This window comes from Cryptomeria japonica, chromosome 10, assembly GCF_030272615.1.
Source record: "Cryptomeria japonica chromosome 10, Sugi_1.0, whole genome shotgun sequence".
NCBI lineage: Eukaryota > Viridiplantae > Streptophyta > Pinopsida > Cupressales > Cupressaceae > Cryptomeria > Cryptomeria japonica.
The window spans coordinates 104,894,562-104,908,485 of NC_081414.1; the positions used below are offsets into that span (position 1 = coordinate 104,894,562).

Below are 13,924 nucleotides of genomic sequence, written 5' to 3' on the forward strand. Positions count from 1 at the left end.
AAAGAATCAAGATGTCTCTTAAAGTATTGTATTCATTCTTTTTCAAAAATCAATAAGGTCTACACATTACGATCTTTCTAACTCAATCATATCTAAAATATCAACACATTACCAAAATTTTAATCAGAAAATAAAGTCACAATTGTACCCTCCCAAAAACACCAAAATTTAAACACCTAAAATATTATATTTAATTTCTTTCCAGTAATTTTTAAATATTAATTAACATTATACACAAAATAACAATAAATTTTCAAACCTTTGTTATAATAGGTTTAGGGCCTTTGTTATAATAGGGTCAACACCCTAGTTTTTTTGCTTATTAATATCAACAAAAAATAATTAAAAAGAGAGCTATCTTTCAAACCTCACAATTGTAAGGGAAGGTGTAATTTAATAAGATTTTAATCTTATTAATATATAAGAAAAGTAATATTTATTTTTGAGTTGAAGTAAAGAATCAAGACGTCTCTTAAAGTGTTGTATTCAATCTTTTTCAAAAAACAATAAGGTTTACACATTGCGATCTCCTCAACTCAATCATATCTAAAATATCAACACATTCTCTCCAACTCAATCATATCTAAAATATCAACACATTCTCTCCAACTCAATCATATATAAAATATCAACACATTACCAAAATTATAATCATAAAATAAAGTCACAAGTGTATCCTCCTAAAAACACCAAAATTTAGACAGCTAAAGTATTATATTTAATTTCTTTCCAATAAATTTTTTAAATTAATTAACATTAAACACAAAATAACAATAAAATATCAAAATTCAAACACCTAAAATATGATCAAGATTTTAAAAAAAAAAAAAAAACCCGCCTAAAATATTATAATTAATTTCCTTCAAATAAAATTGCCAACAAAAAAGATCGCTTTAATCAAACTAACATGCTCTCCATGTATTTTGGCAGATGCAAAAGAAGGGCAATCCAAAACAAAGACTTTTCAGTGTGCAGATATTTCCTCCCCTGACAATCGTTAGCGGGCAACGGATTTTTTTCCTGATGAAGTGCCACATGTATGGCCATGAAGAAGCACGTAAAATATTCGATTAAGATTCAAACAAATATTTGGGCCGTACCCATTTGCCCAACTCCATTTTCTGAACCTCGTTTTCTATATTTAGCTGATAACCATTAGTTTTATCTGCAAACCAGGATGGCTCAATTACTCACCACTCTCCACTCCTGTGCAATCAATCCTCCAAGCCTTTCAAGTCCGAATTCTGTCCATAAAGTAGGCCTCACTCATTACAATCTGTCCTGTGTGTTTGAAACCAGAAATTCTCTAGGTAAATCAATTGCTGCCTCTCCCAGGCCAGTTACATCCAAGAGATTGCGGAGACAAATCGGCTGTTCTGCAAGCAACAGCAGTGGTGGGAAGAAAGGAAATGTGATTGAAGTTGAGGATGGTATGTATCTTTGGAATCTGAATCAGAGTCAAAGAATGTTTTGGTTGAAGAGATGGGATAATTCTGTTCAAATCGTATTGAACAAACATGTCTTTAGGACCTAACAAAAGTGTGTAATTTGTTTAGAATATTGTTTGTATGGGGTTATAGTGTTATGGCATATCAAAACATGTTTACTTGTTTAGGAGATTGACTGTTTAGTTTTCAGCTTTAAAATGAATTTCTCAGGGATTCTTTGTTTGCCTTCTGTCAAGATTGTGTACAAGGCCATTACTACAAACATATAAGGAATCTTGTTTTATGATTGGAAGTCAAATAGAAAATATGTTGCACTCTTTGTTTCCAAGCGTTTCAAATTCAACTTTCTTATCAAAGCTGCTCACCTTATGTGGATGATGAGATTATCAGTTTGTGGTTGATGGTACTCTTCAATGCCATGCTCTTTACTTGTCTGAATTGTTTTTGCTTTGTTCTAAAGATAGTCATTAAGTTTAATTTTCTCATACTCCTGTCCCCTCAAGTGAATGAATTGTTTCTATGATTTTATTAATTTTATATGCATTAAAAAATAAACCTCATGTTGATCAGAAGACTCTTTCTGCAGCAATATATATAATCTAATATACTGTGATCTTTATGTTAATTGAGTGGTGTCACAATGGAAGTGGCCTTTCTCCTAACCTAATGGTCGATTAATTGTAGATATGAATTGCTACTTGCCCAGCCTCCCCTCTCCTCTTTTGTAACTGAATTCTTGGAATTGCTTCTGCAAATAAAAGATCCTCATATCATATCCTCCTGCCCTGTTATTCATTTGTCAATACCATATTGGTCTTTGCTATTTTAACTTTACTACTCTGCTCATTCTGTTCATTCATGAATTAACGACGCAGAATATATATGCCATATGCTTGTTTGTAGTTATCTCAATATTACTGGTATTTCTGAGTTACAAGGTCTCATTGATATCTTTCAGTGCTTGGATTTTATATAGTGCGTTTGTTGATTTGAGGTGTGAAAATATATTTTGCAAAACAGGTGAGGAGCTAGAGAAATACATTCAAGATGCAGGAGATAAGCTGGTACGTAGCATGTTCTTATGAAATGGTAGGTGCTAGATGCCCATTTGTTTCACTGGGTGCTAAGTAAATTCTGTTGTTGTTGGCACAGGTAGTGGTTGATGTTTCAACTACAACCTGTGGACCTTGTAAGCTTATATATCCGAAAGTGGTGAATATGAGCATCGAGTATCCAGATACTTTATTTTATAAAATCAATGGAGACAAAAGCAGCAGCACTAGGGTAAGCCCATTATTATCTCAGGCATTTCATGTATGAAATTGTATTTTCTTGTTTCTTAACTGAGATAAATTTTAATTTTTAAAGAAAGATGTGGGCCTTGTAAATTTTATTCTCATATCTTATCTGAACACAGAATTAGCATGTAGTGGAAGAATCTCAATTGATCATAGTGACCATGAAACTCAAGTGTAGGAATAGTAACCCATCCCCAAACAATACATCTCCTGGTAACTATATATTAGGGCCTCCTTTACCACTTGTTGATATCTAAGTTGTATCAATATAAACCTGCACTCCTATAGATATCAAGCATGGGAAACTTGTAACCGTGGGATGTGGCTCCTTTTAATGAGTTCAAACGAACATTTCAATCTATATTTTTGAATGGAGAAAAAGGAAAAACTCTGAAAGAAAATGGTAGATTAAAATCTATCCTAAGTGAAGAAACTTGTAACCGTGGGATGTGGCTCCTTTTAATGATTTTCAACGAGCATTTCTATCTATATTTTTGAATGAAGAAAAAGGAAAAACTCTGAAAGAAAATGGTAGATTAAAATCTAATATAAGTGAGCAATTATAGATCATTCACTGGATGAACAAATTACTTCTTAAATCCAACAACAATCATCAACAGATTTACAACTTAAGCATTCACGAGACTATAAAAGACTAGTTCAGTAAACAATAAGAAGGATAAGACCATCACAACTTCTATAAATTGATTAACCAATTTAGTACAGCTATAAAATCACACATTCACTTGAGTATTTTAGGACAATTGAAGGCTTTTGACATTAAAAGCATAGTAGCATAAATCCTGCGGGAAAAAATCGGCAACTAAAAGAATAATATATTTTCAAAAACATGGGATTTAATCTAATAAAAGGGATTTCAGAAATAAAATTCAGAAAATTATCACTGCAGAAATAAAAAAAATTGTGAAGGAAAAATTCAGAAGCAGGTTATGGACAAAACAAGATGGACACAAACAAGTGTATTATACCACAAAATTCAACCCCACAGGAGACCATAAAGAAAAAACTTATATAGGAGCAAATATTAAATGGAAAGCAAAAATGCTAATGGCTCAGCTCCGAACCAGCTCTCATCACTTGAGATGTGAAACAGGTAGATGGAAGGTACCTAAAGAGGAATGGGAGAAAAGAATATGCCTATTTTGTAACACTGGAGCAGCAGAGATGGAGCAGCATTTTGTCATGGAATGCCTGGCATACAGTGGCATCTGTGTCATTTACAAAGACATTTTGAAAACGGACAATTTAAACACGCTTTTTGAGGAAACAAAACTCGAAAAAACAGCAAGTCTGCTGATTAAAATTCATTGCAGGAGAGTAGATCTTGAGAAAAGGTTACATACTGTTTAAGGTCCTGTTACCCCGATTTTCTGGGGTGTGTGCTGTTCGTGGGTCCCATAGGCTGTTTTGACCTCGTGGACATAATTAAAATCCATCATCCATTTCAATAGCATAGAGATATATAGAGCAAATAAATTCAGAATTTAGCCCATGAATTGTGGAATATAGATTTTTCTTATTTATGTTTGTATCACTAATTACATTACATTGCCCAATGCATGCTATGTATTGTATAAATAATAACTAGATGCTAATAATTTTTAAATTTCAGTTACAATCTACTTTGTACAAAGTCAACCTACAAGCCAAGTACAAAGTTCTGAAAAATCAAACAGAACCAATGACTCTTACTACTACAAAGAGAGCTGCACTAGAGAGTTGCAAATCAGAGTTATTCTATGTTATTCAGTCAAATCACTATCAAACTTGGCTTCTATTAGGATATCCAATTCATTAGGATCAATAAGAAAATCATCATTTGCAATCCATTCAGAATTTGGATCGATCTTCTTGAGGCCAATTGGTTGGTCTTCCTCAACAGTGCCTAATTTTTTCTATATAGAAATTGGATTTGGTTGTTGAGACATGGACCAGCTAGGACTCGAACCTAGGACCTTCCATACGTTGCTGGAGTGCTCTACCACTGAGCTACTGGCCCCTCTTGGACCAGTCCACCCCTCTTGGACCAGTCCATCATTGGTCTGGGTGTGGCTTGTTTCCAACACCATCACCCCCCCTTAAGCCACACCTCTTGTGTGCTTGGGGCTCCTAGCCTAGACCTGGCTCTGATACCATGTTGAGACATGGACCAGCTAGGACTCGAACCTAGGACCTTCCATATGCTGCTGGAGTGCTCTACCACTGAGCTACTGGCCCCTCTTGGACCAGTCCATCGTCGGTCCGGGTGTGGCTTATTGCCAACACCAACATTGGCAATTGAAAGTGAATAAAAACAACAATTACAATTTATAGTTATGATTGCAAGTATTCCAAAACTCTAACCCTGAGCTTTCTTTAGTTTCAAGTGAAGGTTGTGGTGAATGGACATCAAAACACTTGTTTGTTGTGTTAGTTGCATTTCTTTGAATGTTTGTGTTCAAAAGCACTACAAGCAAATGAATTGCATGGTTGGCTCAAAATGTGCATCTCCATTCATTGAAATTTTTTGGTTTCTTGGCCACAAAAATCCCTCCATTGTGTTAAAAACCCAATTTATTTCAAGATGCTATCATATATGATCTACCAAAAGTTTAATAAGTTTAATGTACATGTCTACAATAGAGAGATACTATCACAAGTTTATGGAGTCTACCTAGTTTGAAGGTCTTCTTGCCTTGCACGGCAACCATACTTGAGAAAAAATCCCCTTGCTTGCTTGTATATTGGCAGCTCTACCAAAACTACATCCAACTTTGTTGGGGTAGGGAACATTTTCTCCATGCATGTGAGTAGGCCCTATGTAATCTCAACATCATCTTTGAATGAGAGACTATAGAACAACAGATTTAGATAGTATCCAACAGTATGGAGAGGAAAAATCATCTATCAATCTTATCTCCTATCAATTATGTCCCACAATGGCATTTGCTTGTCCTTGTTATTTTCCATCTAGCTCTCATTACCTCCTTGGCCTATGCATGGCCTCATACAATTAGTGCATGTGGGATTTCTCCCCATCCACTAGTCTCAGAACTTTTAGTAGAGGCTTTGAAAATTCAACCACCTATTTTTCCATGTCCCAAAAGCTCTTAGAAAAAAATATCTTGCCAATCATCTATTTGATTGGTGAAGCCAAACTCCATCCACTCATTTGAAAAAAGCACTTGCTTCAAATTCAGTTTTTGCTAGCAAAGAGTCTGCAATGCAAGGAAGTGCATAGGAGCCCTCTTTGAAAGAGTGTATCATACACTACACCCTTGTGTGATTATAATTGAATTTGGTAATAGTGCAATCTTTTTGTAATACCACCTTAATCCATTTAGGTTTTCCAATGTCCTCTATGGTTAGATTAAGGCAATGTACCATACAAGGTAAAAAATATATAGGTATACTTGTCCATCACATGAGTCTCCTAGTAGCGACACAAGCAACAATATTGTCTATTGTACACTAAACCACATTTGGTGGCCCTACACCCATGACTACCTCATTAAACAATTTGAATATTGCAGTGATGGATTTGACCCTATGTGATACATCCATATAAATTAAGAAGATCAATACTAATATCACAAGAGATAAGGAAATTGATGAGAGTTTATTTCTTTCTATCCATCCACCCAACAAACATTATATGCTCCTTAACATCCCTAACATCTTGTATTGTGTCATTGAGTATATCAACTCTTAATGTCTATCATGTCCTATTTTCATTTAACTTAAGTATGTATATATCAGATCTATTCCTTGTCTATCATGTCTTTCTTTTGTTTTCTTGTGTGTCTTTTCCTTCTGCATATGTCTTTCCTTCCAACTCCGTTTTTATCTTTCTTTTTGTCGAAGTTTCAGACTTCTCCATCTTGTCATGCCTTCCATCCTTCTACACTCCTTCCTTTGTATTTTTTGGACTTTTGGATCTATCCTTATCTGCATGCCTGTTGGTCAACCCCCAATGCCTTGACTTGTGGTATGAGTCCTATTGTAGTTCCAACCCCCAAACCTCTGTTCTCTTTCCAACTCCCCAGCATGTGTTGTAATGTTATTTAATGGTTTGTTTTGGTGCCATAAATTTCAAAGGTGGGATCTTTCTTGCCCATGATCATTGTTCAAATTGGAAGATGCGGTTTCACATTGTGGTTGACCTATTATTGTTGCAATGGTTATAAAAGGGTGAATGCATCCATTCAAGCATCATCATCTACCACTTTACACAAACTCCTATTTGGAAATCAATTGAGCACTTTTGTTCAGGTGTAAAGATCAAAGTACAAAACCCCCTTGATTTCAAAAGTTAAGATGATGAAACCTCTTTGCTAGAGGGAAGCCTCAATGTAGAGGTCACAATGGAGCTTCATTAATTGTACATTTTAGTTGCATTGTATTGGTTTAATTTCTTGTTGCCACAAGTATATACATTAAAGCTTAATGTTGTTTTAATTGCCGAAGTTACAAACTATGTGAATGTAATTCAGTATTTATTTGTAATAAGAGAAATATCAGGAGGTATATCTATAAATTGTTGTATCCTAGCTAGAATGTGATGATAATGACAATGTTTGAAGAGCAAATCAAATTTGAGTTATTTAAGATCTGATTTAAATATTAATAATCCAATATTATTGTCCAAATAATAAGTGATTGTAGAAGGTTAAAAATCTGATTTGCATGAATGTTTTTTGACCTAGACATTACACTGTCTCATATGATGGGCTTTGAACTTAGGGCTTATAGCTACATTAGCATCCACCATACCCTGCCAATGTGGAGACTCGGCAATATGGAGTGGTTGGCTAGAGTAGAATCAAAAGTTCACAATCATTTTTTCACCTAATCATGGACATTTTTCCTCAATCCTATACCCTCCATTGTGGTTTGTGATTCCAATTAAATATGAAATGCAAAGAAAGTATTAATGTTTCTTCCACCTATGTTTGGATTGCATGGTACAGAAGTAGGTGTTGACCGGGACTCCCTCAAATACTATTGTGCATCAACTACCTCATCTAAAGGATTTTCCCTACCATCTACAAATTTAGAAGCCACATTTGTCCTAGCTCTTGCCTTTTTACCCTTATTATTAGAAATTGCTTGAAAAGTCTGTTGTCCTTGATAGGTGATATTTGTAAGGCACTTTGGGCAAGTAGTAGTATCATGCCCTGGTTCCTTCATCAAATGCCATTTGGAGTAATATATGCCTCCATTGATATCATTCAAGAAAAAATTGTATTAGAACTTGTTTGTACTTGAGACTGATGTGCAATATGTCCAGACAAAGTCTCTTTGACACGAAATGATGACCAAATCCACAAAAAAAATCTGAATTCAGATTTTCATATGTTTCAAGGTTAAAAAGTTTTTCCTTATTGCTCCTAGAAGAAACCCTTATCACTCCCACCTTTGGATCTACTTAGATCCCCAATGCCAAACTACCCAATATACCAATGTGATGCTGCAGAAGAGCAATTCTCTCAAATACCAAACCTCTTGATATATCAAACCTTTCAATACATCTCACCTTCCTATATACCCTAAGTTATGTAGAAGAGTGATAGTACGTGGAAGAGAGATGTACATGAGAGAAAAGTGGTACAAGAGAGTAGAATGGCATCATAAGAAATGGTATGTGAGAGATCTCAGGTCTGTTAAATGGCATATCCGCTCACAAGGGACGTGTAAAGTACCATAGATGGTAAGTTCACACCAAATGTAAAAGATGATTAACTTTGAATGAGAGCAAACATTTGATCTAAAGGGATTATCCACAAATGGTAAGCTCACACCAAATGCAAAGGATGTTTAACAAAGGGGTAGATAGAGGTTTGCCTCAATTATTGTCATGAGAAGTTCAGAGATTCTCACATCATTAAATCTGCTAACTACTCGAAAGATGGATACTTTGCATGCAATCCTTTTAGTTCAATTTTTTTCTTTTTCTTTGAAAACATTGTGAGGTTGTCCAAATAGACCAAAATGATCCTATTCATGAGCTCACTAAAAGCAATATCCATTGCTCTTTGAAAAGTGGCTCTAGTATCAAGTAACCCAAAGAGCACCTTACTATAGGAAAATGTCCCCAACTTAGCAATAAACGTTGTTTTGTGTTGATCCTCTTCTTTCACCCAAACATGGTTTTATCCGAAGAATCCATCTAGTAGAAAAAAATGTATTAAATTAGCTATTGCCTACAATATCTTGTCCATTATGGGAGGGAATGATGATCTATAAGGTAAGTTCTATTTAGGTCTTTGAAGTTGATAGAAAGCCTTATTTCTCCATTCTTGTTTTAGACATGAACTAGATTGAAAACCCAAGAAGAGTGCTTGATGGTAATTGGTAAATATGGTCTTGGATTCAATGAACTATGTGAGTTCCTACTTCATTAGATACTCTAGGATTTGTTGGCCTTTTCTTTTGTTTCACTTGCTTGGTGTCAAGACAGCTCAATTGTATGTTGGATTATGCCTTTGTTGTAGCCTTTGGGTTCTTCATAGTTCCATGGAATAACACGACCATATTTAGCACATATATAAACCAACCAATCTACCTCCCTTTGAGTACACACTTTAACAACTTTTAATCTTTTCTTGGGAGCTATCACAACTTATGTGTAATCTCCTTTATCAACCATGAACTTCCTTTTGTCCTTACATGCGTCATCTAATTTGAAAAGGCTTTCCAAGGTGATCAACCCATTGGGAAGCTTGTTGGACCTCAACTAGAGAATCTGGTCTCCATATGCTTCTTCAATTTTTGGCTAGAGCTGCTTGGCAAACTTTCCAGATTACTACACAAAAGAGCAATTCGTTGGTCACTTTCCAAAACCTGCTAGTGATCTCAATTATTGGGGATGGCTGATTTGATTATCATTTTTACATGAACTCTATAATGTAAAAGATCATTGTTTGGGTCAAATTGGGAGGTAATCACAGCCATACAATTAGCTTCAACATTTTGCGCTTAGGGAATGAGCTGAAAGTTGATGGCTTCGAAGCTTTCAAGGAAGTCCCCTACTCTATTCTTGTATGATCTCATTTAACAATTTCTGTTGCACGATCATCCTCACTTGACTTATGACTAGCTTAGAGTTGCTGAAAACTTATAACTGCTTGACACCTATTTTCTTGGCAAGTATGAGCCCATTAATAAGTGACTCACACTCAGCTTCATTTTTTGTGCAACTAAATTGGAGTCCATATGAGTGAAGAGTCTTCTTTCCCATCAGAGAGACTACAAGTGCGCTTCTCCTAAATTATTGCTACATCTGGCACCATTGAAGAACAGCTTTCACAATTTGAATTGATTCTTATCTTTCTTTTGGATGAAACTATGTATGCAGAGATTTGATGGCCCACCTACTGAGTTGGCTACGTCAACCAATGGTGTGATTCTACACCGACAACAACAATGTCAAGCTCCACGGAGTGTGGGGATGCTTGATGAGAAAGCATGGTTTTTGGTCTAATGGTTGGCACCTTGTGCCCAATCAAAAGAGAAACCTTGCCTTAGATAATTATTTCCTGAGGAATGACCCATCACTGACGGAAGGAGACTGCCAACCAACAGTACAATATGAGAACTCCAAAAGCTCAAAAAACCCTAGGGAAATGTGAGAGGCTGCCACATGTTACCTATTTACATCATTGCCCCTTGAGCTCACTCTCAATTAAAACATGTGCCCACCACTGCTTACATAAATTGTTGTGACCAATGGCACAGCTCTGAATTGACAACCTCCGAGAAGTTAACTCAAGATTGCATCAACCGTAGGATTAGAACATTATTGTAAGGTTGACTCAATGCTAAATTGATGAAGAATTCTAATAGCTAATAGGGTTGTGTGGGCCACTCGATGAAGATCAAAGGCTCAGATTCCTTTGCAAGACTGAGCTCCACCAGAACCAAAGAAGTAATGAACAAAACAAGAACTTCACCCAATACCAAAAAGAAGGATAGGCGCTCATATCAAAACAAAGACACCTCAAAGAGATGTTCTGCCATGACTCAGAAAATGCGGCTCTACAGCAAAATGGAGACCAAAGGCTCTACACTACTGAATTTGCAATTAGGTCAAAATCCAAAAGGTACAAAATTCAAACTATACATAACTTAAAGGGGAACGGCCCTTAATTATGGCAGGTGGAAGTGTCATAAACCAAGTTAGCATGTTGGTGTGGCTAGGATCTCAAACCTTTACCTTTACCTTTATATATACCCTGATTTGAAAATGGCATTTCTGTTATCTCCATGTAACTATCATTTCAAATCTCCTGAAGGCATTATTGTAAGAATTAAGCATATAATGAAGTTAATGACCCTTGCATTTGGTGCATAGGAAGAAATTAATAACTGTCCCTTGCATTTGGTACATGTCCAATTTGAAGTCATTAGAAAAAGTGCCTAGCCTATGTAATTTGCTGTATAATCATACCCACAGAAAGTATCTAAGCAACATTTGGATAAAATCTCAGTGACTTGGATTTAATGTTCAGTTTGCACTTTTGAACAGATCAAAAACATGAATTTTCTTCTGTGTCCATTTATCTGAAACGGTTCCCCTTAAGTGCATAGGAGCTCTTTCCATCCTGTTACAGCTATACAAGAACTTAGTTTTTGACACAAGTTAATGATATTGTCTTTAAAACAGCACAATCCACACATTTCCCCAAGCATAATATTTTGTATTTATCATTTGGAGAGCCAATCACCTAGTTTGGCCGTATCATATACATACACACAAGTTTCATTGGGACAGTCCAACCCACACATTTTCTCAAACACAACTCGTTTTCCCTCTGTCATCTATTTTTCCAATATTGGCACACCTACATAAATTGCCTGAATTTATTTATGAGCAGATCCTTCCTTTGTTGGGATATTCTGAGCCTTATGACAACTCTTCTCTTTCTTAATATTGATTGGCAATCAAAGCAACCTTTATTGACATTCTGCCTCGAACATTATGTTTCTATTTGCACTCCTAAATTGTACTCAAAAAGATCTAGCCAAAGACTTACAGAGAAATAAGCCTAGGCACAAATTAACTTCCATTGAAAAATGCAAGAGCTGTCCCAAAGACTGTTTCATCGTTGCTTGAGAGTCTTTGGTTGATACGAATGTACCTCTCATGCTGATACTTTGTGTAATAAGTCTACCAAAGGAGATCCTATTACAAGAGACACACACACACCTATACAACAATATGTAAACGATACAGAAAAAAAACAATACATAAACCTTGATATTGTTGAAGGTTTCCCTAAATATTCTAGTGGAACAGTACTACTCAGACTTTTTCTGACTAAGCCGCTAGGTGTGAGAGATATTTGAGGCTTCAGACCTTTAGTTTCCACAGAACCACCTCGTTGAACAGCTTGCAAGAAGACTTAATTCAACAGGAGGCCTGTTGCTACTGTCATAAATAAACTGTATTAGGCTTCTCTTTTAGGATATCATGTCCTGCTATTACTTTTTTAATGTTGTCTGACTTTCTTGTCCAGCATTTGGATTATTTCAGGCTTGCCTTTAAATGGCTCTTACTGCATTATACTTTGATCTTGAGGTCTCTTGGGTTCAGAACTTTGAGAAAAGGCTATCCTATACTTAGTCTTATGCAAAACCAATGAGCTTATAATTTTAGCCAGCTATTTTGGTTTTGATATTTTGTTTATGGATTTGTTGCAGGCGTTGATGAGAAAATGGGGTGTGAGAGCAGTTCCTAATTTCCGATTTTACAGGAAAGGGGAACTCCTTCATTCACATTCTGGAGCAAAGGAGGATGAGCTCCGTGCACAATTTTTAATACATTACGTTGGTGTTCAAAGAATATCTAGTTAAACGAGACTGGTGTAATTATAGTGTATGAAGATTATGGTGCAATTATGTACAGCAAACCATTATGTAACTCCTTTGTACAGTCTGTTATTCAGACAAATACAATTGACATAAAGGAGGCCTTATCAGGCTTTGTTGTGTTCAAGGGTCATGTCCATGAATAACACTGCTGCTAATTAGTATTTTTTTGGCAATCTGCTCCTCAAAACACCTGATGTTATGTGGAATCTATAGTGTTATAAATACTATTTTGAAACATAGATCAGTCAATGGCATGCATAGTTTTTTCACACGGTTATAATTTTTGGGTTGGCTTGAGTTGACTCCTTGGATCATAAACTACACCTCTAGATCTCTGTTTTTAGGTTTAGATATCACAGTGAGTACAAAAGTAACAATCCTCGTTTGGATTTATAGGACAATACAAATACCAAAAAAGGAAACTAAAGGCATCCGAAACATGGATATTATTTTTCTACATTGTATTCATTATTCAAATCAAATTCACTTCATTCTATGAGGCTGTCAATGAAAGTTCTTTCGGCAAATCTCATCCAACCCACGTGGAATTCTTGCAGAATGGTAAATGGTTTTCTTTCCATGGGCTATCATACGGTTGTCATTAGTGACCTGCAGTAATAATGAAATTCAATGTTGAGTTAGATGATAAATCTTGCACACTACCCCATTTTATGTGTCCAAAGCACCCTTGATTGAATTACTAAGAGCTGGAAGGTAAAGGTTGGCATCTTGCTCGTGGATCCAAAGGTTATTTGTTTGTGAAGAGGAGGGGTAAAATTTTCTGAAGATTTGTTTTTTAAATGGTGCCAGAATATTATAAGAAATTTTTTTTCATTTGTTCTGAATCCTGATCATATTAGGATAGGCGAATTCATCTAAGGCACCAAATTAAGGTTCTGTTCCTAAAGAGTATGGTATGGTTACAAGCCTTCCTCTCTACTTTGGTTGCATCATTTTACTTTGCCTTAAAAGTTCTGGAGTGAGGAGTCCTTAAAGGCTATAGATAATATTATATGTATGGGCCCAAAGCTTAATCGGGATTATTTGTTGCGCATGTTATTTCATATAATCATTTTTTTGAATCTATCTGAAAAAGATCACTGATGGTGTTGATACTGTTATGTGACTTTTTTTTCAAGAGAAGATAAAGTTATGAAATATCTCTTTAGAATTAAAAGGGAGATCAAAATAAAGGATATTATGAACCAAAGACGAAAAACTCTTAATCCGTAATAAATCTTTTGGCTCAAAATTTTTAAAAAATCACTCCACAATAAATCAAAAAATTTATGAAACATTTGAAAA

At 35.5% G+C, this 13,924-nt stretch overlaps 1 protein-coding gene across 2 annotated transcripts; it reads left to right on the top strand.

The window, feature by feature from the left end:
* Window positions 1-994: 994 nt before the first annotated feature.
* Window positions 995-12,888, top strand: LOC131072581 (thioredoxin H1). 2 transcript variants are annotated; one of them, XM_058008774.2, is made up of 4 exons: window positions 995-1,430; window positions 2,469-2,512; window positions 2,601-2,732; window positions 12,449-12,888. In XM_058008774.2, the coding sequence occupies exons 1-4, from the start codon at window positions 1,178-1,180 to the stop codon at window positions 12,599-12,601; spliced, it is 582 nt and encodes a 193-aa protein (XP_057864757.2). In that variant the 5' UTR covers window positions 995-1,177; the 3' UTR covers window positions 12,602-12,888. The 2 variants fall into 2 exon arrangements, with proteins under 2 accessions (XP_057864757.2, XP_057864758.2); XM_058008775.2 differs by lacking the exon at window positions 12,449-12,888 and adding an exon at window positions 3,861-4,162.
* Window positions 12,889-13,924: the final 1,036 nt, after the last annotated feature.

What these genes read in the sequence shown, in the direction of transcription:
- LOC131072581 (XM_058008774.2), top strand. Translation starts at nt 1,178, where the DNA reads ATGGCTCAATTACTCACCACTCTCCACTCCTGTGCAATCAATCCTCCA. An exon ending in TGTGATTGAAGTTGAGGATG is followed by an intron (nt 1,431 to 2,468) that starts GTATGTATCTTT and finishes TTTGCAAAACAG; the next exon opens with GTGAGGAGCTAGAGAAATAC. An exon ending in AAGATGCAGGAGATAAGCTG is followed by an intron (nt 2,513 to 2,600) that starts GTACGTAGCATG and finishes TTGTTGGCACAG; the next exon opens with GTAGTGGTTGATGTTTCAAC.